Here is a 24,994-nt window from a genome sequence, read left to right as displayed (position 1 = left end):
GCACAAATCCATCGATTCAAAATTCTAGGACGACCTACACGATCTTGCTAAGACAACCGAAGTGGGCCTGGGAGACCTTCTGAGGTTTCTCAATTCATCAGGCTGGATATAATTACGGAATAATAGTCTCTACCCGAGTGGTGGTTTTTTCAAAACGCTATATTTAACATACTAATTGAGGTTATGAAGGTTATAGCCACCACGTAAACCAACCAACCATTCAATTGGGATATAAAACATTTCCCTAGAAATTTGTCGGAATAGGTCCACGCCTTCACATAGCCCCCAAAACGTTTTGTTATATTATCTATAACTTTATTTCAAATATAATAAAAATTAAAAGTGATTTGTGCGGGACCTCTTAATAGGTCCACGCCTTAATATAGCCCCCAAAGATAAGTTCCTCCCGACTTTCGATATTTTCAGGGTTATGGCCACAATAATCCATAAAAATGGCAGAAGTTCAGTATTTAGTCTTCGTTAGGGGTATTCAACTTTTTCTCTCTAAATTTGTCCGTAAAGCTCTACGCCCTTACATAGCCGCCATAGAAAGGTACCTCCCGATTTTCGGTATATTGAAGGTTGTGGCCGCAATATTCCTCCGAAATACCTGAAATTTGTTATTTAGTCTTCGTTTGGGGCACAAACGTTCCACCTGAAATTTGTAGGTAAAGGTCTACACCTTCATATTGCCCCCATAGAATGGTACCTCCCGATTGTCGGTAGTTTGAATGTTGTAGATTCAATATTCCACCGAAATAGCTGAAATTTCTTCGTCATAAACAAAAGGAAACTACATAATTGTTTAATTTTAGTTCAATACAACTCGTGGTGGCGGGTATAACAAGTTCGGCCCTTGTTTAAAACAAACGTGGAGATAAGTATTATTACGCATCATTGTTTCAAGAGCGGCCCACATTTTTGAAAAACGGAATTTTGGCAAACAACAATAATTCAGAATAATAAGTTTTCTGGGTTTTACGTAGTTCTATTTGAAACCCACAGATATGAACAATATGTCGTAAGTACTCGTAACATAACTGAATTTTACATTTTGTAAAACTTGTAAATACGAACGGGCGTAGCTTTATTTGCTCGACTATTTTATTATCCTCCTTTATATTCATTTGGATATTTCGCAAACGAAGCAGCTAGTAAGTCCACTAAATTATATTTCGAGCAAGAGAGCGTATGTGGCCATTTGTCAGAAAACTATGCAATGTGTTTTTGTTTTTGGAAAACTAATTACAATGAATTGTAAAATAAAATACTTACGTTATGTAATGATCTTGAAATCAGAGTTGAAGGTTTTAGACTGTTTGTATAAACTACTTTCGTTGAGTAATTTAACACCAAAGCATTACATTGTTCTGCACTAGAGGATGTATTCGGCATGTTATTTGAAGTTGGACCTATAAATAAGTTTATTAAAAGATGCGATTTTAATTTTTGTATATCAAACGATTGCTCTAAATATTATAAATACATATATATGGTAAAAACCAAAAAAGAATCCAAGTTTCACCCATTCATTTCGCGAATTGTTAACATATTCTTTATATTACGTCTGAAATTCTTTAAAATTAAGTGTTTTAGGAGGGATCCGATAATGTCGACCATTAAAATTAATTTCGAAAAATGGTAAAAATAGGTTGAAGCCATCAAGTTTTTTATGTTTCCTACCGATTTCTGGCTTAACCTTCCATTTCATGGAACTCAAAGAAAGAATGACAGAATACTCTATGGGGAACATGATACTGGTGTATGATTTTTCGATATATCCACTGCATCCACCTAAAATTGAAGTTGATATTTTGAAGCCGAAATTTCGGGTTTTTTAATTGTTTTAATAATCCGGACCCGCAATAATAATTTTCCAAACTCATAATTCGATTATAAAACTCCTGATTTTACGTCGTTTAATGTATGTGTATCTCATGAGTGTGCGCCTTAGAGTATCCTAGCAATAGGAGTCTAAAGGCCAAAATTTGATGCGTGAATTAAAATAAAAAAACTATTTTTGGCGTTTAAAATTTACAAGTGTTATTCAATTTCCTTTGAACCCCGCGTGAATACAGTTTTTTACGCGACGGATCTAATGAGCACTTCTGCAAATCGAATCCATCCATTAAAACCGCGGATATTGATACCTTGGAAAAGGAAAATCATCAAAAATATATTTTGACAAATACGAGAACTAAACCGCAATTTTCTTTAAAAAAAATTTACAAACACTGCCGCTCACTTGAATAGAACCCCCCTGCAAAATTGTTTTCAACTTCAATTTTTTCCGAATTATACAAAATATGAAGATTTTAAGTTTTATTATATTTAGCTACATGTGTTTGGAGTAAACTTAGTCATTCATTTGCATTCAAATCCAATTTGTATAAGCATTATACCCAGATAAAGCCAATGGTCGTTTAAACGCCACAAAAAATGGTTGCAAAAATTGACGTAAAACTCTGTTTTTTCGAATATTTTTGTGGTTTTTTTTTTTGCATTTTGTTATAGTATTGTCTGTTATCTGTAATTTCACGCTGATAACGCTTCATTTAACCTACGCATTTCTAAGCAAATGGCCAAAAACCAAAGCTATTCAAAAAAATCGACTTTTTTGTAATTTTCTACTTTTGAAGAAAAATTTAAATATGCGATAAAAATTTAATCAAAAATGTTAGAATCATATAAAGTCAGGGATTTTTTAGGAATATAGTAAGAGTATTTTCTCAATCAAAAACCAAGGGATTGGCATGTAAGGATACACGTATATTACCCTCCAAAGTTTTTGGAATTTTTAAAAGAAGGCCCGATTGCAGGAAAACTATACGTTTTAGAGAAAAAAGTTATTTATTAAAAAATGCTTAAAAAATCTCAAAAATATAATTTTCATAAAAATTATCGGCGCTAAGTGGGTTAAAACTTGGTAATACAGAAAGATTGTATTAGAATATCGATGCATATTCACTCTATATTGAAAACTAAGTTCTTTCAGTAATATTCAGTAAAAGTATGTTCACCATAATTATTTAAAAAAAATGTTGTATCTAGCGTACAACATCTCTTTGATATATTAGTGTCGAAAAATCCACAAAAAATATTTGTTTGTATCCGCAAATGACGACATTCTGGGTAAAACTCGTACAACGATTTTGAGCTATATCTCAAGAACAAGAGCTGATGGAGAAAACCCGCGACCGGATTTGAAAATAACTCGCCGATTTCAGTTAGAAACAAAAAAATTTCGGTTGAAACATTCAACTTTTTCAATTTTGTTGAGCAGTATAATCAAGGAGATTGATTCGCTGTATCCAAAATCCGACTTTAACTAATTCGCGAATAACAGGCTTTTTAATTTTCACATTTTTTAATGATTGTAATTTCAATATTACAGTAAGCAACTAAGTTTTCTCGATGTTAAACCATATCTCTTGGTGAAATTTTAGCAGTATGGTATTTTAGCGAAATAGATCGTTAACTCCCAAATATTTTTTTCTAATTTTTCTAATTAAACCAAAAAATATATTTGGAATAATATTATAACAATAAGTTTTTTTTTTTCTCTTTTATTGCTGCTATAATATGCAATTTATAAAGCCAATGTTTAGAATTTTGGTTTCATATTTTTTTACGCGCTGTACGTATTTTTATACCCTCAGCCTTTAGGCTAAAGAGGGTATTTACACTTTGATACGACCAAAAATGTGCCTCATCGAAATAATGGTTTTAGACCCCAAGTATGTTTGTACGATATCCGTTTCAGAAAATTTTGAGTCGATCTAGCAATGTACGTCCGTCTGTCTGTGTGGCTGGTGCGCACGATAACTCTCGAACGGATCAATCGATTCGGTGCAAATTTTGGGTATCGAAATATTTTGTCCAGATTTGATTTAAGTTCGAAGATGGGCCATATCGGTCCACTCCTTTAGGTACCTCCCCCACAAAAGTTCAAAATTGTTCGGAAAAATTGTCCGCACGATAACTCTTGAAGGGAGTAACCGAATTAGTGCATACTTTGCACATGGTGACATTTCTACCAGACATAGATGAGGTTCGAATATGGACCCTATTGGTCCACTCTTTTGGGTACTTCTCACACAAAATTTGGAAAATAGTATAGTTTAACAACTCCTCTCTGATCTTATTAATTTGTGATGCAGCAGGTTGCACTTGCGGCCCCTGTTAAGACGCTGCAATTTTTTCGTGGGCAAGTCCATACTTCCTGAGATAATGACCCAAAAAGGTCAGGAAAATCCTACCGGCACCACCTAAACTGGCTAATGTGTAAAATAACCCTTTAAGAGAGAAATCGATTTAGCTCAAACTTTGTAAATTGAAAAGTAAAATTGTAATATATTTAAATTCAGAAAATTAAGTACAACATTTTTAATTATATAGTCTGTAAGGAAAATATCCATAGACTAATAAAGAAAAAAAATTATTTCCTACAGATTTGTATTAGGTCCGAATATGTGCTACCTCGGATCACTCCTACGGGTACACCCTACCCAAAGTTGGGAAAAAATGCACTCGTCTTGGATCATTCTGAATTTTGTTGCAACGTGTAGTTTTTTGCGACCCTTTCCATCCTGGAAAATTTTCCCAACGGCTAAAAAATCTACAGAAGTATTGTGTTAACTTTTTTTCTTCGGGTACATGGCTGAGGGTATATCTCTGTCGGCTCAGCTGACTGATACTTTCTTACTTGTAAATTTACGTTTTAGAGGTTTATACGGACTCTGAGGTAGTATAATTTAGATCTACTCCCAGATTTCTGTTTTAATTTTTGTGATTTTCCGCGCAAATAATAACAAATTGTAGAAATTATGTGCATCTATGGTCGATGTCAAATGCTGTTACTGATATATGCATTAATTTTCTCAATACAACAAATAAGAAATTTTAAAATATTTTTTGTTTATAAGAGAATAAAAACGCTATAACTTTTGCGCGCATCGGCCAATTTTGTGAACACGGAAAGATTTGAAAACAGAATTTACAGGAGTGCTCGCAATATTTTTTTTAATTTTTTTTTTTCAAATGAAATTGTAAATGATTACTTGGTGTGTTGTCATTTTACCGCAATCGTTGAACTCTTGCTGTTTAATAGAGTGTAACGTTAACTCCTCCCTTCCGAATGTTCCAGCGCGCTGTGGTCCCAGCCCGCGAAAAAATTCAAAAATCGATGTCTATAAATTATGATTTTAACGATTCAAATCTATCGTAAACACATCAAATTTTAGTATTCCGGCTTTCTTTTTACAACTTCTAACAACTGCTAAGGCAGAGTCACAGAAGTGAGCATTTCCATTTGAAGAAATTGAGACATTGAAATCTCCAATAACGTAGTGACAAATTACAAGTGATATCACAAAAAGGTAACGTGTAAAATTACTATAGTAAGAAATGGAAGTTTAAGTTAATGGTATTGTTATTGTTTTTAATTGATAACCTCATAAGGTTGTATCTTTATTTTGTAGTAAAATTGATCTCTTTTGAAAATTATTTTCGTGAGTGTTTTTCATTTAATTTTGTGAAAAGAAATAGACTTTTAGAACCTTGGATCCTCGTGGATCCTCACGTTATTTTTATTTAACTGTTCGTGGAAGTGTCCAGAATTAGAAAAAAATTATCTCGTCTGCCGAAAGTTGCCGAGCGGTTTTCAGTTTTCGTTATACTGAGTATACTCGGAGTTTTGTGAATGTTTAGTATAGGGTTTTTGGGTGTTTTCAAAAATCTGGATATAGAAAAAATGCAAATTGGCTTGATATAAAAGACACCATTATTTTTAAAGGATACATGCCACTTCAAGAATTATCTGCCGTTAAAAGTAAAAAATGCGGAAAGCCTGCCGTAGATTTTAGCTCCACACAGAAAACAAAACAAGGCAGAACGGTTAAATTGGCAAGCAGGACCACCTGAGTGGTCTTTTTTACTGTTTATATATCCTGGTACATTTTTAGTCGAATTGGGAACTCTTCTAATCGAGATATCCTCTAGCTAGTATTTATTGTAATAGATGCTAACCCATCCTCGCGAACTAAAAATCGCATAAAACATCATAGTTTCCAGATATTCCCTGTTTGAGACCTATAAGACATTGTTTACAACTAATATAATCTGGTACGCCCTTGGTCCATATGTTAACCCACCTAGTAAGAATATTCCGTGCCTCTTATTGATGATATTTGTTACCAATTAATCCTTGTCAAGAATAAAATTCATAAAATGTCATGATTTTTACAAACGTTTTTATAGAAAATTTAGGCGAAATACTTAAATATGCCAAATATTGGGAGTTAACATGATATAGAACAATACTAAAATGTGGACATATATTGATGAATTTTGGAAAGAATATTTGATACAGATTATAAACTCGAAATGTCAAATTGCAGCACATTCAGTTGGAAAATATGTCCAAAATCGTGAAATAATAAAAAAACGGGAGGTACGTCTATATGGGGGATATACCAAAACATGGACCTCTATCGACCATGGACCTACGCAAGATATCTAATACCACCAAAGAACAAAAAATGTCAAATTACAGCGAATTCACTTTGAAAATATAGACAAAATTATGTACGAAGTACCGTTAAGGGGGGTCTAAACCTAAAAGTGGACCAAGCCTGACGATTTTTGGGGAAATTTATCTTCTAGTCACTACGAGTTTACGGTAAAAATTTAAGATCGATATCTTAATTAGAAATATTTTTGTCGCTCTCTCCCATACAAGCTAAATCACAGTGCAGCATCCCGATTGATACCTTAAAAATACGACAGGTTGTAGAGGCTAACTGGCTGTTTTTTTCTTATGAGGGTCTAAATTTTCTTCTGTGCTGTGACTCTTGAATTGGTGCTGATGTTTGGTTTTCTGGCCTTGTTATTAACTTCAAAACCTGTTTTAGCAATTGTCATATTCATAGATCTTTCTACGTCTTATCATAATTATCATCGAGAGGATGATTAGAGTTGATATCAGACTAATGTTTACAAATAGGCTTGCTTGGAATTCAAAGTTTAAATGTTCAATTCTCTTGTTGCTTTAGTAGTTGCAACGAAAGTATCTTTTCGGTATAGTAGTTTCTTGGCGAATGTTGTAACAGGACAGGTAACGGCCTGGAGGACGTCGTTTCCTCTGTAGTGAAGTTTAGGGTACTTATTCTAATAGTGATGTTATTAAACGTAAAATCTCTGGATACATTTCTTTTGATCTCATTTAAAAAATATTTCCATGAACATTTGCAAAATTAAGAGCTTCTTCTACATTTTTAAAGGGAATTTCACCTTCCTTTGATATTTCCTATATTTTTAATTCATTTTCATTCAGATAACGTACTATTTCTCCTTATTCATAAAATATTATTTCTTTTATTGATACATGTTGTTGTTTGTTGTTTCTATTGGGCTGTGCACATTTAAAAAAAACATTATTACAAACAACCGAACATTATTACTATTTATTCAGTTACAATGATTTGATTTAACAACTCCTCTCTGATCTTATTAATTTGTGATGCAGCAGGTTGCACTTGCGGCCCCTGTTAAGACGCTGCAATTTTTTCGTGGGCAAGTCCATACTTCCTGAGATAATGACCCAAAAAGGTCAGGAAAATCCTACCGGCACCACCTAAACTGGCTAATGTGTAAAATAACCCTTTAAGAGAGAAATCGATTTAGCTCAAACTTTGTAAATTGAAAAGTAAAATTGTAATATATTTAAATTCAGAAAATTAAGTACAACATTTTTAATTATATAGTCTGTAAGGAAAATATCCATAGACTAATAAAGAAAAAAAAAAAAAATTATTTCCTACAGATTTGTATTAGGTCCGAATATGTGCTACCTCGGATCACTCCTACGGGTACACCCTACCCAAAGTTGGGAAAAAATGCACTCGTCTTGGATCATTCTGAATTTTGTTGCAACGTGTAGTTTTTTGCGACCCTTTCCATCCTGGAAAATTTTCCCAACGGCTAAAAAATCTACAGAAGTATTGTGTTAACTTTTTTTCTTCGGGTACGTGGCTGAGGGTATATCTCTGTCGGCTCACCTGACTGATACTTTCTTACTTGTAAATTTACGTTTTAGAGGTTTATACGGACTCTGAGGTAGTATAATTTAGATCTACTCCCAGATTTCTGTTTTAATTTTTGTGATTTTCCGCGCAAATAATAACAAATTGTAGAAATTATGTGCATCTATGGGTCGATGTCAAATGCTGTTACTGATATATGCATTAATTTTCTCAATACAACAAATAAGAAATTTTAAAATATTTTTTGTTTATAAGAGAATAAAAACGCTATAACTTTTGCGCGCATCGGCCAATTTTGTGAAAACGGAAAGATTTGAAAACAGAATTTACAGATGTGCTCGCAAAATTTTTTTTAATTTTTTTTTTTCAAATGAAATTGTAAAAGATTACTTGGTGTGTTGTCATTTTACCGCAATCGTTGAACTCTTGCTGTTTAATAGAGTGTAACGTTAACTCCTCCCTTCCGAATGTTCCAGCGCGCTGTGGTCCCAGCCCGCGACAAAAATACAAAAATCGATGTCTATAAATTATGATTTTAACGATTCAAATCTATCGTAAACACATCAAATTTTAGTATTCCGGCTTTCTTTTTACAACTTCTAACGGTACTTGCTAAGGCAGAGTCACAGAAGTGAGCATTTCCATTTGAAGAAATTGAGACATTGAAATCTCCAATAACGTAGTGACAAATTACAAGTGATATCACAAAAAGGTAACGTGTAAAATTACTATAGTAAGAAATGGAAGTTTAAGTTAATGGTATTGTTATTGTTTTTAATTGATAACCTCATAAGGTTGTATCTTTATTTTGTAGTAAAATTGATCTCTTTTGAAAATTATTTTCGTGAGTGTTTTTCATTTAATATTGTGAAAAGAAATAGACTTTTAGAACCTTGCATCCTCGCGGATCCTCACGTTATTTTTATTTAACTGTTCGTGGAAGTGTCCAGAATTAGAAAAAAATTATCTCGTCTGCCGAAAGTTGCCGAGCGGTATTCAGTTTTCGTTATACTGAGTATACTCGGAGTTTTGTGAATGTTTAGTATAGGGTTTTTGGGTGTTTTCAAAAATCTGGATATAGAAAAAATGCAAATTGGCTTGATATAAAAGACACCATTATTTTTAAAGGATACATGCCACTTCAAGAATTATCTGCTGTTAAAAGTAAAAAATGCGGAAAGCCTGCCGTAGATTTTAGCTCCACACAGAAAACAAAACAAGGCAGAACGGTTAAATTGGCAAGCAGGACCACCTGTGTGGTCTTTTTTACTGTTTATATATCCTGGTACATTTTTAGTCGAATTGGGAACTCTTCTAATCGAGATATCCTCTAACTAGTATTTATTGTAATAGATGCTAACCCATCCTCGCGAACTAAAAATCGCATAAAACATCATAGTTTCCAGATATTCCCTGTTTGAGACCTATAAGATCCTCGCGGATCCTCACGTTATTTTTATTTAACTGTTCGTGGAAGTGTCCAGAATTAGAAAAAAATTATCTCGTCTGCCGAAAGTTGCCGAGCGGTATTCAGTTTTCGTTATACTGAGTATACTCGGAGTTTTGTGAATGTTTAGTATAGGGTTTTTGGGTGTTTTCAAAAATCTGGATATAGAAAAAATGCAAATTGGCTTGATATAAAAGACACCATTATTTTTAAAGGATACATGCCACTTCAAGAATTATCTGCCGTTAAAAGTAAAAAATGCGGAAAGCCTGCCGTAGATTTTAGCTCCACACAGAAAACAAAACAAGGCAGAACGGTTAAATTGGCAAGCAGGACCACCTGTGTGGTCTTTTTTACTGTTTATATATCCTGGTACATTTTTAGTCGAATTGGGAACTCTTCTAATCGAGATATCCTCTAGCTAGTATTTATTGTAATAGATGCTAACCCATCCTCGCGAACTAAAAATCGCATAAAACATCATAGTTTCCAGATATTCCCTGTTTGAGACCTATAAGACATTGTTTACAACTAATATAATCTGGTACGCCCTTGGTCCATATGTTAACCCACCTAGTAAGAATATTCCGTGCCTCTTATTGATGATATTTGTTACCAATTAATCCTTGTCAAGAATAAAATTCATAAAATGTCATGATTTTTACAAGCGTTTTTATAGAAAATTTAGGCGAAATACTTAAATATGCCAAATATTGGGAGTTAACATGATATATAACAATACTAAAATGTGGACATATATTGATGAATTTTGGAAAGAATATTTGATACAGATTATAAACTCGAAATGTCAAATTGCAGCACATTCAGTTGGAAAATATGTCCAAAATCGTGAAATAATAAAAAAAACGGGAGGTACGTCTATATGGGGGATATACCAAAACATGGACCTCTATCGACCATGGACATACGCAAGATATCTAATACCACCAAAGAACAAAAAATGTCAAATTACAGCGAATTCACTTTGAAAATATAGACAAAATTATGTACGAAGTACCGTTAAGGGGGGTCTAAACCTAAAAGTAGACCAAGCCTGACGATTTTTGGGGAAATTTATCTTCTAGTCACTACGAGTTTACGGTAAAAATTTAAGATCGATATCTTAATTAGAAATATTTTTGTCGCTCTCTCCCATACAAGCTAAATCACAGTGCAGCATCCCGATTGATACCTTAAAAATACGACAGGTTGTAGAGGCTACCTGGCTGATTTTTTCTTATGAGGGTCTAAATTTTCTTCTGTGCTGTGACTCTTGAATTGGTGCTGATGTTTGGTTTTCTGGCCTTGTTATTAACTTCAAAACCTGCTTTAGCAATTGTCATATTCATAGATCTTTCTACGTCTTATCATAATTATCATCGAGAGGATGATTAGAGTTGATATCAGACTAATGTTTACAAATAGGCTTGCTTGGAATTCAAAGTTTAAATGTTCAATTCTCTTGTTGCTTTAGTAGTTGCAACGAAAGTATCTTTTCGGTATAGTAGTTTCTTGGCGAATGTTGTAACAGGACAGGTAACGGCCTGGAGGACGTCGTTTCCTCTGTAGTGAAGTTTAAGGTACTTATTCTAATAGTGATGTTATTAAACGTAAAATCTCTGGATACATTTCTTTTGATCTCATTTAAAAAATATTTCCATGAACATTTGCAAAATTAAGAGCTTCTTCTACATTTTTAAAGGGAATTTCACCTTCCTTTGATATTTCCTATATTTTTAATTCATTTTCATTCAGATAACGTACTATTTCTCCTTATTCATAAAACATTATTTCTTTTATTGACACATGTTGTTGTTTGTTGTTTCTATTGGGCTGTGCACATTTAAAAAAAACATTATTACAAACAACCGAACATTATTACTATTTATTCAGTTACAATGATTTGATTTAACAACTCCTCTCTGATCTTATTAATTTGTGATGCAGCAGGTTGCACTTGCGGCCCCTGTTAAGACGCTGCAATTTTTTCGTGGGCAAGTCCATACTTCCTGAGATAATGACCCAAAAAGGTCAGGAAAATCCTACCGGCACCACCTAAACTGGCTAATGTGTAAAATAACCCTTTAAGAGAGAAATCGATTTAGCTCAAACTTTGTAAATTGAAAAGTAAAATTGTAATATATTTAAATTCAGAAAATTAAGTACAACATTTTTAATTATATAGTCTGTAAGGAAAATATCCATAGACTAATAAAGAAAAAAAAATTATTTCCTACAGATTTGTATTAGGTCCGAATATGTGCTACCTCGGATCACTCCTACGGGTACACCCTACCCAAAGTTGGGAAAAAATGCACTCGTCTTGGATCATTCTGAATTTTGTTGCAACGTGTAGTTTTTTGCGACCCTTTCCATCCTGGAAAATTTTCCCAACGGCTAAAAAATCTACAGAAGTATTGTGTTAACTTTTTTTCTTCGGGTACGTGGCTGAGGGTATATCTCTGTCGGCTCAGCTGACTGATACTTTCTTACTTGTAAATTTACGTTTTAGAGGTTTATACGGACTCTGAGGTAGTATAATTTAGATCTACTCCCAGATTTCTGTTTTAATTTTTGTGATTTTCCGCGCAAATAATAACAAATTGTAGAAATTATGTGCATCTATGGGTCGATGTCAAATGCTGTTACTGATATATGCATTAATTTTCTCAATACAACAAATAAGAAATTTTAAAATATTTTTTGTTTATAAGAGAATAAAAACGCTATAACTTTTGCGCGCATCGGCCAATTTTGTGAACACGGAAAGATTTGAAAACAGAATTTACAGATGTGCTCGCAAAATTTTTTTTAATTTTTTTTTTTTTCAAATGAAATTGTAAAAGATTACTTGGTGTGTTGTCATTTTACCGCAATCGTTGAACTCTTGCTGTTTAATAGAGTGTAACGTTAACTCCTCCCTTCCGAATGTTCCAGCGCGCTGTGGTCCCAGCCCGCGACAAAAATACAAAAATCGATGTCTATAAATTATGATTTTAACGATTCAAATCTATCGTAAACACATCAAATTTTAGTATTCCGGCTTTCTTTTTACAACTTCTAACGGTACTTGCTAAGGCAGAGTCACAGAAGTGAGCATTTCCATTTGAAGAAATTGAGACATTGAAATCTCCAATAACGTAGTGACAAATTACAAGTGATATCACAAAAAGGTAACGTGTAAAATTACTATAGTAAGAAATGGAAGTTTAAGTTAATGGTATTGTTATTGTTTTTAATTGATAACCTCATAAGGTTGTATCTTTATTTTGTAGTAAAATTGATCTCTTTTGAAAATTATTTTCGTGAGTGTTTTTCATTTAATATTGTGAAAAGAAATAGACTTTTAGAACCTTGCATCCTCGCGGATCCTCACGTTATTTTTATTTAACTGTTCGTGGAAGTGTCCAGAATTAGAAAAAAATTATCTCGTCTGCCGAAAGTTGCCGAGCGGTATTCAGTTTTCGTTATACTGAGTATACTCGGAGTTTTGTGAATGTTTAGTATAGGGTTTTTGGGTGTTTTCAAAAATCTGGATATAGAAAAAATGCAAATTGGCTTGATATAAAAGACACCATTATTTTTAAAGGATACATGCCACTTCAAGAATTATCTGCCGTTAAAAGTAAAAAATGCGGAAAGCCTGCCGTAGATTTTAGCTCCACACAGAAAACAAAACAAGGCAGAACGGTTAAATTGGCAAGCAGGACCACCTGTGTGGTCTTTTTTACTGTTTATATATCCTGGTACATTTTTAGTCGAATTGGGAACTCTTCTAATCGAGATATCCTCTAACTAGTATTTATTGTAATAGATGCTAACCCATCCTCGCGAACTAAAAATCGCATAAAACATCATAGTTTCCAGATATTCCCTGTTTGAGACCTATAAGATCCTCGCGGATCCTCACGTTATTTTTATTTAACTGTTCGTGGAAGTGTCCAGAATTAGAAAAAAATTATCTCGTCTGCCGAAACTTGCCGAGCGGTATTCAGTTTTCGTTATACTGAGTATACTCGGAGTTTTGTGAATGTTTAGTGTGGGGTTTTTGGGTGTTTTCAAAAATCTGGATATAGAAAAAATGCAAATTGGCTTGATATAAAAGACACCATTATTTTTAAAGGATACATGCCACTTCAAGAATTATCTGCCGTTAAAAGTAAAAAATGCGGAAAGCCTGCCGTAGATTTTAGCTCCACACAGAAAACAAAACAAGGCAGAACGGTTAAATTGGCAAGCAGGACCACCTGTGTGGTCTTTTTTACTGTTTATATATCCTGGTACATTTTTAGTCGAATTGGGAACTCTTCTAATCGAGATATCCTCTAGCTAGTATTTATTGTAATAGATGCTAACCCATCCTCGCGAACTAAAAATCGCATAAAACATCATAGTTTCCAGATATTCCCTGTTTGAGACCTATAAGACATTGTTTACAACTAATATAATCTGGTACGCCCTTGGTCCATATGTTAACCCACCTAGTAAGAATATTCCGTGCCTCTTATTGATGATATTTGTTACCAATTAATCCTTGTCAAGAATAAAATTCATAAAATGTCATGATTTTTACAAGCGTTTTTATAGAAAATTTAGGCGAAATACTTAAATATGCCAAATATTGGGAGTTAACATGATATAGAACAATACTAAAATATGGACATATATTGATGAATTTTGGAAAGAATATTTGATACAGATTATAAACTCGAAATGTCAAATTGCAGCACATTCAGTTGGAAAATATGTCCAAAATCGTGAAATAATAAAAAAAACGGGAGGTACGTCTATATGGGGGATATACCAAAACATGGACCTCTATCGACCATGGACATACGCAAGATATCTAATACCACCAAAGAACAAAAAATGTCAAATTACAGCGAATTCACTTTGAAAATATAGACAAAATTATGTACGAAGTACCGTTAAGGGGGGTCTAAACCTAAAAGTGGACCAAGCCTGACGATTTTTGGGGAAATTTATCTTCTAGTCACTACGAGTTTACGGTAAAAATTTCAGATCGATATCTTAATTAGAAATATTTTTGTCGCTCTCTCCCATACAAGCTAAATCACAGTGCAGCATCCCGATTGATACCTTAAAAATACGACAGGTTGTACAGGCTACCTGGCTGATTTTTTCTTATGAGGGTCTAAATTTTCTTCTGTGCTGTGACTCTTGAATTGGTGCTGATGTTTGGTTTTCTGGCCTTGTTATTAACTTCAAAACCTGTTTTAGCAATTGTCATATTCATAGATCTTTCTACGTCTTATCATAATTATCATCGAGAGGATGATTAGAGTTGATATCAGACTAATGTTTACAAATAGGCTTGCTTGGAATTCAAAGTTTAAATGTTCAATTCTCTTGTTGCTTTAGTAGTTGCAACGAAAGTATCTTTTCGGTATAGTAGTATATTGGCGAATGTTGTAACAGGACAGGTAACGGCCTGGAGGACGTCGTTTCCTCTGTAGTGAAGTTTAGGGTACTTATTCTAATAGTGATGTTATTAAACGTAAAATCTTTGGATACCTTTCTTTTGATCTCATTTAAAAAATATTTCCATGAACATTTGCAAAATTAAGAGCTTCTTCTACATTTTTAAAGGGAATTTCACCTTCCTTTGATATTTCCTATATTTTTTAATTCATTTTCATTCAGATAACGTACTATTTCTCCTTATTCATAAAATATTATTTCTTTTATTGACACATGTTGTTGTTTGTTGTTTCTATTGGGCTGTGCACATTAAAAAAAAACATTATTACAAACAACCGAACATTATTACTATTTATTCAGTTACAATGATTTGATTTATTTTCTTTTAAATAGCTTATTATTTCTTCTAATTTACAAAATTTGATTTCTTTTATTGATTAATGTTATTCATTCTACTGCGCCTTTTATTACAAACTTTTTTATAATTTTAATTAATTATTGTGATGAGCACATTTTTTCTTAATGATTATGATAATGTGAATGAACACAACTTTTCCGGTTTCTAAAGGCCTCGTCACATAAGAGGATTTGAGGCTTAATTCATTAAGTTGCATGTTCTTCCGGCTTTATAGTCAAAGCATACGAAAATCGTGTTTCAGCACACCTTCAGCCGTGTAGAGTTGCCGCATCTCTGAAATCCTCTTATGTGACGAGGCCTTAAGTATCATACTCTATCGAATCAAATCGTTGTAGCTATAAACGTTTTTAACAGATCTGTGACGATTTTATAAGGGTTGATGGCAATTAGTTTAAGTATTATTCGAAAACCTGCCGGTGTTTTTTGTAGTTCCTCTTTTTCCCTGTTTCCATAATGTCCATTGGTTTTACTGTCATTGAGGAAAAACAATAGTTTTTTCCAGAATTATTTGTCAGTACTTCGTACTTTTTATGTGCTCTATTGTGGTTCTCAATTATGATTAGTGCTTCTTTATGTGTAAGATTACAATTTTTGAGGATATTTATTGAAATTATTTAAGTCTGCTGAGTATATTGACAGAATTTTGGTTTTACACTTTCTGAGCGTTTTTTTTTTTTTTTTTTTTTTGTAATTGACTTACAGTATTCGGAGTTTAATTCAAAAGACTAAGTGTTTTTTATTTTTTTTGCCTTATTAAGGCGAAGGCCATTTATAGTGATATTTAATTAATTCTCTTTCGAGTTGAGCTGTTAGGCCTTTAGAGATACATTGAAAAATTAGGAGTCTACCGAAGTCCCACGCATCCAACCATTACACTACGTTTCACGGGTGGTAAATCCGATCTTCAGGTGTATTAGGATGTTGTTTTTGTGGCAGACGAAGGCAAAGCTTGGTAACTGGTATATATATCGAACTTCATTAGATAAATGTATATGCGAAATTATGTCAGTTAATTGAAACTCCAAACTTTTCCTATAGTCCTGCTTTGGTAATCCCATTTTTCAATGTTCACAAATACTATGGTAAGTTTTATTCCTACATCATTAGTAATTGCTCTTCTATATCAGAAGATTTTATTTTTTTTGATCATCAATTATTGTCTACTAAAGTTTTGACAAGTTGATGGTGGCTTAGAACGCTAAGACGTCGGCAACCTTGACACTCAGTTGTCGGAGACCCAGGTTCGAATCCCAGCCTGGCTCATGCTGAAATTATTTTTTATTTTTTTGCCTTATTAAGGCGAAGGCCATTTATAGTGATATTTAATTAATTCTCTTTCGAGTTGAGCTGTTAGGCCTTTAGAGATACATTGAAAAATTAGGAGTCTACCGAAGTCCCACGCATCCAACCATTACACTACGTTTCACGGGTGGTAAATCCGATCTTCAGGTGTATTAGGATGTTGTTTTTGTGGCAGACGAAGGCAAAGCTTGGTAACTGGTATATATATCGAACTTCATTAGATAAATGTATATGCGAAATTATGTCAGTTAATTGAAACTCCAAACTTTTCCTATAGTCCTGCTTTGGTAATCCCATTTTTCAATGTTCACAAATACTATGGTAAGTTTTATTCCTACATCATTAGTACACCTGAAGATCGGATTTACCACCCGTGAAACGTAGTGTAATGGTTGGATGCGTGGGACTTCGGTAGACTCCTAATTTTTCAATGTATCTCTAAAGGCCTAACAGCTCAACTCGAAAGAGAATTAATTAAATATCACTATAAATGGCCTTCGCCTTAATAAGGCAAAAAAATAAAAAATAATTTCAGCATGAGCCAGGCTGGGATTCGAACCTGGGTCTCCGACAACTGAGTGTCAAGGTTGCCGGCGTCTTAGCGTTCTAAGCCACCATCAACTTGTCAAAACTTTAGTAGACAATAATTGATGATCAAAAAAAAAAATAAAATCTTCTGATATAGAAGAGCAATTACTAATGATGTAGGAATAAAACTTACCATAGTATTTGTGAACATTGAAAAATGGGATTACCAAAGCAGGACTATAGGAAAAGTTTGGAGTTTCAATTAACTGACATAATTTCGCATATACATTTATCTAATGAAGTTCGATATATATATACCAGTTACCAAGCTTTGCCTTCGTCTGCCACAAAAACAACATCCTAATACACCTGAAGATCGGATTTACCACCCGTGAAACGTAGTGTAATGGTTGGATGCGTGGGACTTCGGTAGACTCCTAATTTTTCAATGTATCTCTAAAGGCCTAACAGCTCAACTCGAAAGAGAATTAATTAAATATCACTATAAATGGCCTTCGCCTTAATAAGGCAAAAAAATAAAAAATAATTTCAGCATGAGCCAGGCTGGGATTCGAATCTGGGTCTCCGACAACTGAGTGTCAAGGTTGCCGGCGTCTTAGCGTTCTAAGCCACCATCAACTTGTCAAAACTTTAGTAGACAATAATTGATGATCAAAAAAAAATAAAATCTTCTGATATAGAAGAGCAATTACTAATGATGTAGGAATAAAACTTACCATAGTATTTGTGAACATTGAAAAATGGGATTACCAAAGCAGGACTATAGGAAAAGTTTGGAGTTTCAATTAACTGACATAATTTCGCATATACATTTATCTAATGAAGTTCGATATATATATACCAGTTACCAAGCTTTGCCTTCGTCTGCCACAAAAACAACATCCTAATACACCTGAAGATCGGATTTACCACCCGTGAAACGTAGTGTAATGGTTGAATGCGTGGGACTTCGGTAGACTCCTATTTTTTCAATGTATCTCTAAAGGCCTAACAGCTCAACTCGAAAGAGAATTAATTAAATACACTAAGTGTTTATTTGGGTATTTTATTAACATTTCTTACAATGTTGCATCAATAAATCCATCAAACTTCGCTATGTGAGATAATGAGGTAGACAGAGGTAGAGGTTCATTGTCCCAATATTCTAATTGTGCTTGCGATATCTGTCATTAAATATTTGTGTACTTATCGAACCATATAAATAGCAATTTATGGTTTTCTGTTCGTTGAGCTTTTTAGAAACCTATTTACGTATTTCGTCTACAATGCAATATTTCTGTAGAATGCAATCTAATTAGCATTTACTAAATTCAAAAGTTTCCAAATATTTAAAGTTTTATCCAAACATTCTTAAAGTTGGGATTTTATGTATTCAAATCTGTAATGTATAAATTATTTATGTTAGAGCGCGATTTAAAGTGAAACCGTAGAAGAAGTAGAAAGATTTGCAAAAGCGTTTGGCAATTTATAATTTCTTCATACGGGTGCCACTTAAGAAGCAATTTTGAAAGCTATCGATTTTCTTAATTTTGTAGAAATGTTTTAGAATATTTGTGTGGAAGACATTTTTCAGTTTGCACTGAAACAACAATTTAATCAGAAAACTTATCGACACCTCCAAATAATAGTATGCTAAGTCTAAAAAGTAAGTTTTGCAGGAGAAGCTCTCAAAGTTTGGAAATTTTTTTGAACTTCAGTACTATGCTAAGTCAATATTTGTTTATAACTTCTGTTCGGATTGACCGATCATTACCAAAATTAGACAGAATTTAAGTTAAAGGACGTTTGACACTTCCAAATAATAGATTGCTAATTCTGAAAAGCGAGTTTTGCAGGACAAGCTCTAAAAGTTTGGAAATTTCTTTGACCTTCAGTACTATGCTAAGTAAATATTTGTTTATAACTTCTGTTCGGATTGACCGATCATTACCAAAATTTGACAGAATTTAAGTTAAAGGACATTAAATATAAAAATGTAAAGAACTTGAAAACATGCTAAGTCGACTTAGCATACTATTGTTTGGAGGCGTCGATATGTCGTTCTCTATTCTATAGAAGAAAACATTCTCGTCCTCTATTCTATAGAAGACAACATATGTCATCCTCTATTCTATAGAAGATAACATATGTCATCCTCTATTCTATAGAAGATAACATATGTCGTCCTCTATTTTATAGAAGACATCATATGTCGTCCTCTATTCTATAGAAGACAACATATGTCGTCCTCTATTCTGTAGAAGACAACATATGTCGTCCTCTATTTGTAATGATATATTGTTAACTAATTTTGTATTTTTTTCCTTCAATCAAATGTATATACCCTTTTTTCAATTTTTTCTAGCATGCGATATATTTTGTTTCCTTTATTGGTGTGTATTTGATAGATTGTCTAGCTTCCAACTTTGTGTTGAAAACTTCGACAGAACCTCATCACTAGACATCGGATTTTGCATATTTGCATATTTTTTAATATTAAAGATACTAAGATTCTGATTGGACCAAAATTCGTTTCAAAGAAATCTACATTCAATGGCAGGGTCATATTTCGTATTTATTTTGCATATTTGCATATTTTGCATATGCACAAAATATGCAAAAAATATGCAAAAAATATGTAAAATATGCAAAAAATATGCAAAATATGCAAAAAAAATATGCAAACAGATTTTGGCCAAAAATCGTCATAAAAGTCGTAAAATTGTCATTTGAAGTTGGAAAAACCATCAAAAAATACATAACAGTGTTCTAAACTAAGACTGTTGACTGATAACATCGTTTTTTTCAGCAGATTATTATGTTATTGAGACCATTTACGACAGTGTGGTGTAGGGTATAAAAATATAGTATCGTTATACCATTTTTTTTATTAGTAAACTATGTAAAAATATAAAATTTGATAAAATATCAAACGTGTTATGTAAAATTCAATATTTTCTTTTTTGTAGCATCTTAATTTAATTTGTAGCATTGGGCTGGTTTTAACTCAAAGGACCAAATCGATCTCGGATTTTTTAGCCGGGGAGCCGCCTAAACCTTTGAGTATTATTAGATTTTAAGATTACCAAAGTTTGAGCACAATTCGAATACGTTAACACGTGGTACTGGGGCCTCGAAATTATGAAAATCTATTTTTTTTTTTTTTTTGCTTTTGGCGACTTCGACGGCCTGTATATGTGGAACGGTTAAAGCTACTTGCCCGTATTACGCATTTAATTAAAAGCTATTCTGTTTTTAACATTTCTTGCTGAACAACAATGTACGTAAGTGTTACTGGATTCGAATTAATAAACCCAATGTCCCGAAAAAGGCCTTAGGGCAAAAATGGAGTCTATTTAAAAAAAAAACAACTTTTTTCTTCCTATATTATCAAATTTTAGCGAATGAAAACGAATATATTTTACTTTATTTGAAAATTTTGCCTATTAGGGCGAAGATCTATTTTAATATTAATTTTAATTCATTTCTCGTTGGCGTCGAGCTTAATGACCGATGATGTTTGCAAGTGAAAAAGGAAAGCCGAAGATTCGAACCCTCACAACCACCATTATGTGACATGGTTCGCCTTTTGTAGAGACTCATCAGACATATCGGCCGTGGAATGGCATCGCAATCCATCAAACATTTCCTTTTTCAAATGCAATTTTGTTTTTACAAAGATAGACATTTGTACATTCATTGTATGGCTTCAATGACAAACGCTTACATTTTGTTCATACATATTTTAACTTACTTATGCCCGTAATTTCAACGTCTGGGTATACGGGTACGGAGCTACCTATTAGTTATCTTTGCCTACGCGTTTGAATTAAATTTTGAAATGATGTGGTAATATTGGTGATTTTCACTCATGATTTCGCAAAATCATTGCCACATAGAAGTGTTTTACAACTTTTAACACATTGGCAACGATTAACCAGGTAAAATCCTTGGTGTAAGTCGCCGTTTTTGACTCAGTAATGTTACCTATGCGTTGAAATTATATATATATCTGTGAACCCATAGATAACTACGCGTTGAAATTACGGGCATGAAGGGACTGACATAATGTGTTTTTGGAGCCATCTGGGTACAGATGACAACTTGGTGATGAACTCGACTCCTTGCTATGTCGCTCACAATTTTCAAGTTATTTACCATCCTTTGCCCCTCCTGGTAATTGATGTTCTGTGTTCAAGTTGCAGAATCTTTTTCAAGAAATTCGGAGTTAAAGTTTAATCTCTTGAACAACAATTAAGTCTCACTTGTAATTATGCCTGGTAAACCTTTTTCTAGGAATTTCGGCAGTAAGTTTGGATCGATAATTTCTGGAGAAATTTCTATCTTTGCTTTGTTAAGATTTTTGTCGTCTTTTGGATCTTTACGGTGTTTTGCACTATCAGTTCAAACAATGCCAGACCAATAAGATCAGGACTAAGGTACCACATATGATTTATCATTTTGCTATTTCCTTTATCTGATATTTGTTTGTAAATGCCTTTCGTATTAAGTAAATCTTCAATGCGGTTTTGGACCTAAAAATATTTCTGAATATCCTTTTCACTATTTTTTGTATTAAACTCAATCTATTGTCTCTATTTCTTTTTAACCTATTGATAATGTTTACCCAATATATCCTATATTATATCTATATACACATTATCTTGTTCATTATACGCTTTGTAAAATCAATAACCCAAACTCTCACTTATAACACTCAGTTGTTGTCGTGTAAATAAATAAAATAGAAAAAAATCATTATGGGGGCGTCCAGTCTCGAACGATTTAAACGCAAGGTGCTTCTACGGCCTCTTGTTCTTGGGAAGTGGGCTGGGCAGTAGTTTTAAAGCACTCTCGCCTCTTCGAACTTGGATTTGTCAATCGCAGACTATTCTTATAAAAATCGCTTGAATATGTTTGGTTGATGTGCTTCCAAACTTGCAGTCAAAAATCCCTCTCAACAATTTTCTAACAAGTTTGTACGATGGTACAGAAGCTCTCTAATATCTGCTCGAGCTCGTGGGGTCACTTTTCTAGGCATTTGTACACTGCTAGTTCTTGTTTCTCCCATGAGCAACTGTCAGGTTCAGGAACGCATAGGAGTTGTTCTTTACCCCCATGTGATACCAGAACAGCAACCCGTTTTTTCTTCTCTGTTTTGAGAATATCTGGTAATAGTTTTCCATGCCAGTGCACACAAATAGCCTCGTTCCTTGAAGCTGTTGCGTTTATTTTTCACGGTTTATTCTCCGCTGTTCACGGATAAAGCTTCTAGAGATCTTATATTTGTAGGGATCCTCTCCGATAGCTTCTACTGTAGCCATAATGATACTAGTAACGTTCCTATACACCTTACAGGGGTCCAGCACCAATGACAATTGCATAGTTGCGATTTTCTTGAAGCCACGCTTGATTTTTTTGGGACAGATGGTTCTTCAGATTCTACGATACGTTTAGCATAAAAACAAGAGCTAGACCTCATTGAAAATCTATTGAAATGCGAAAACATAGACAAAAAAGTATCAGAAAAAGGAAATAACAAAATAATAAATCACCTGTGGATCTTAGTCCTAAACTTGTTGGCTTGGCATTGTTTGATCCAACGGTGCAAAACGCCGTAAAGAGCCAAAAGGCAACAAAAATCTTAACAAAGCCAAGATTCAAATTTCTTCAGAAATATTTGATCCAAACTTCCAAAAGAGCAACTGCCGAAAATCCTAGAAAAAGATCTGGCATAATTCTTGTTGTTCAAGAGATTAAACATTAACTACGAATTTCCAGGAGGCGCAAAGTATGGTAAACAACATGAAAGTTGCGAACTACATAGCAGAGCGTTCTTCAAGTAGTCAGCTGTACCCAGATAGCTCCAAAACCACATTATGTCTGACTCTCGAATAAATTTAATTTAGAACAAAATGTCAAAGGCATTTGTTTTCTTTATTAATTTTCTCGTTTAGAGTTAAGCTTGATGATCGGAAATTATTTGCAAGTGAAAAAGGAAAGCCAAGGACTCGAACCCACATAGTCACCAAGCTACGTTACCTGGTTTCACTGGTGGTGAAGCAGATCTTCGGACGTATCGACTATGTAGTGGCTTCTCTGTCCAAGAACTTGTGTTTTATACATTTACGCGGATATTTGGCCGCTGAAATGTATTTTTCTTCACGACAAACGCCTTTTTTGTTTTCATTCCAAAAATTGATAAAAATTAAGAAAATGTTTTTTTAATAGTCTCCATTTTCGCACAAAGGCGTACCTAGTCACGTTTTTCGGGACATTGGCTTTATTATCTCGAATTCTGTAATACTTACGGAGTTTGTTGTTCAGCAAGAAGTGTTAAGAACAGAATGGCCTATAATTTAATGCTTAATATGGACAACAAGCTTTAACCATTCCAGAGAAATGGGTCGCCGAAATCGCTAAATAGCCAAAAAAATCGAGATTTTCATAACGTCAGGGCCCCAGTGGCACATATTAACATATTCCAATTGTGCTCAAACTTTGACAGTCTTAAAATCTGACCCAACTAAAAACTTTATGCGGTTGCCGCCTTAAAAAATCCGACATCGATTTGTTCCCTTTGAACAATAACCAGTCCAACGCAACAAATTATTACAAAGAAGGTATTGAATTTTACATAGAGCGTTTGATATTCTATCAAATTTTATATTTTTGCATAGTTTAATAATAAAAAAATTTTATTACGATACCATACTTTTATACCCTACACCACACTGTCGTAAATGGTCTCAATAACATAATAATCTGCTGAAAAAAAACGATGTTATACGGTCAACAGTCTTAGTTTAGAACACTGTTATGTATTTTTTGATGGTTTTTCCAACTTTAACTGACAATTTTACGACTTTTATGACGATTTTCGGCCAAAAACTGTTTGCATATTTTGCATATTTTTTGCATATTCTGCATATTTTTTGCATATTTTGCATATTTTTTGCATATTTTGAATATTTTTTGCATATTTTGCATATTTTTTGCATATTTTGCATATTTTTTGCATATTTTTTGGCATATTTTTTGCATATATTTTGCATATTTTTTGCATATTTTTTGCATGTTTTTGATATGACCCCAAATATCGAAAAATTGACCCTTAAAACGCCTAGATTCAAAATTTGAGTCCAATCGGATGAGAAATAAAAAACATGCAAAAATCCGATGTCTACTCATCACTTTCTTTATACCTTATGAGCATTTCACTCAACATCAACTTCGCTCTAATTGACTCTACGAAAGTCGAGCCCTCTTATCTCTGAGAGATATATGTGAGAGAATTTTCCCTTTTTGCCCGTATGGAATATTTATTGGAAACATGGTAATTAATATAGGTGTTGCCAAATTAAATCCCCACTTTTAATATCCAAAAAGAAAACAAATGACCAAAATGCCTAAACTGAGGAAATTGACATATATCGAAATTTAAAACTTTCGTCCGTCTACATTTAAGGAGAATTTTTGGGTACGAAATGGTACAGAGTGTTGTGTTAGTTTCGATAACAAACAATCTACGGATTTATCTGTTATCGGGTACGCCTGTTATCGCTAGGAGATTTGAGCTAGGTACCAACGCTATTGAATTGAAATATACTTCCTTTTCCTCGTGGTTTTTAAAAGCTGTCAGACGTGTCCAGCATTAAGCCTTACAATTTTCTAACTCCAAATCCCATTATATCTGAAATTATCATAACCATCTGAAAAACTATAAAATTTTTCTGATTTAAATTTGATTTTCATCATAATTGGAAAGCTATTGCCGGAGGTATGGTATTATAAACCTTATAGTTCGTGTTTTAA

The 24,994-nt window shown here is 33.5% G+C and overlaps 1 protein-coding gene across 19 annotated transcripts in view; it reads right to left on the bottom strand.

Moving 5' to 3' along the window:
* Nucleotides 1-24,994, bottom strand: part of Bili (FERM domain-containing protein 8 Bili) — a 1,367,054-nt gene that overhangs the window by 780,990 nt on the left and 561,070 nt on the right. For all 19 annotated transcript variants that reach the window (XM_073956031.1, XM_073956053.1, XM_073956086.1 and 16 more), the window contains one exon: nucleotides 1,276-1,412. In XM_073956031.1, coding sequence (XP_073812132.1) covers nucleotides 1,276-1,412 — 137 coding nt within the window. The remainder of the gene's footprint in view (nucleotides 1-1,275; nucleotides 1,413-24,994) is intronic.

The sequence above is a fragment of the Musca autumnalis genome, unplaced genomic scaffold (genome assembly GCF_047663935.1).
Source record: "Musca autumnalis isolate F117 unplaced genomic scaffold, ASM4766393v1 scaffold_1, whole genome shotgun sequence".
Taxonomy (NCBI): domain Eukaryota; kingdom Metazoa; phylum Arthropoda; class Insecta; order Diptera; family Muscidae; genus Musca; species Musca autumnalis.
The sequence above is the reverse complement of the archived record's forward strand: the minus strand, read 5'-3'. Positions and strand labels throughout refer to the sequence as shown.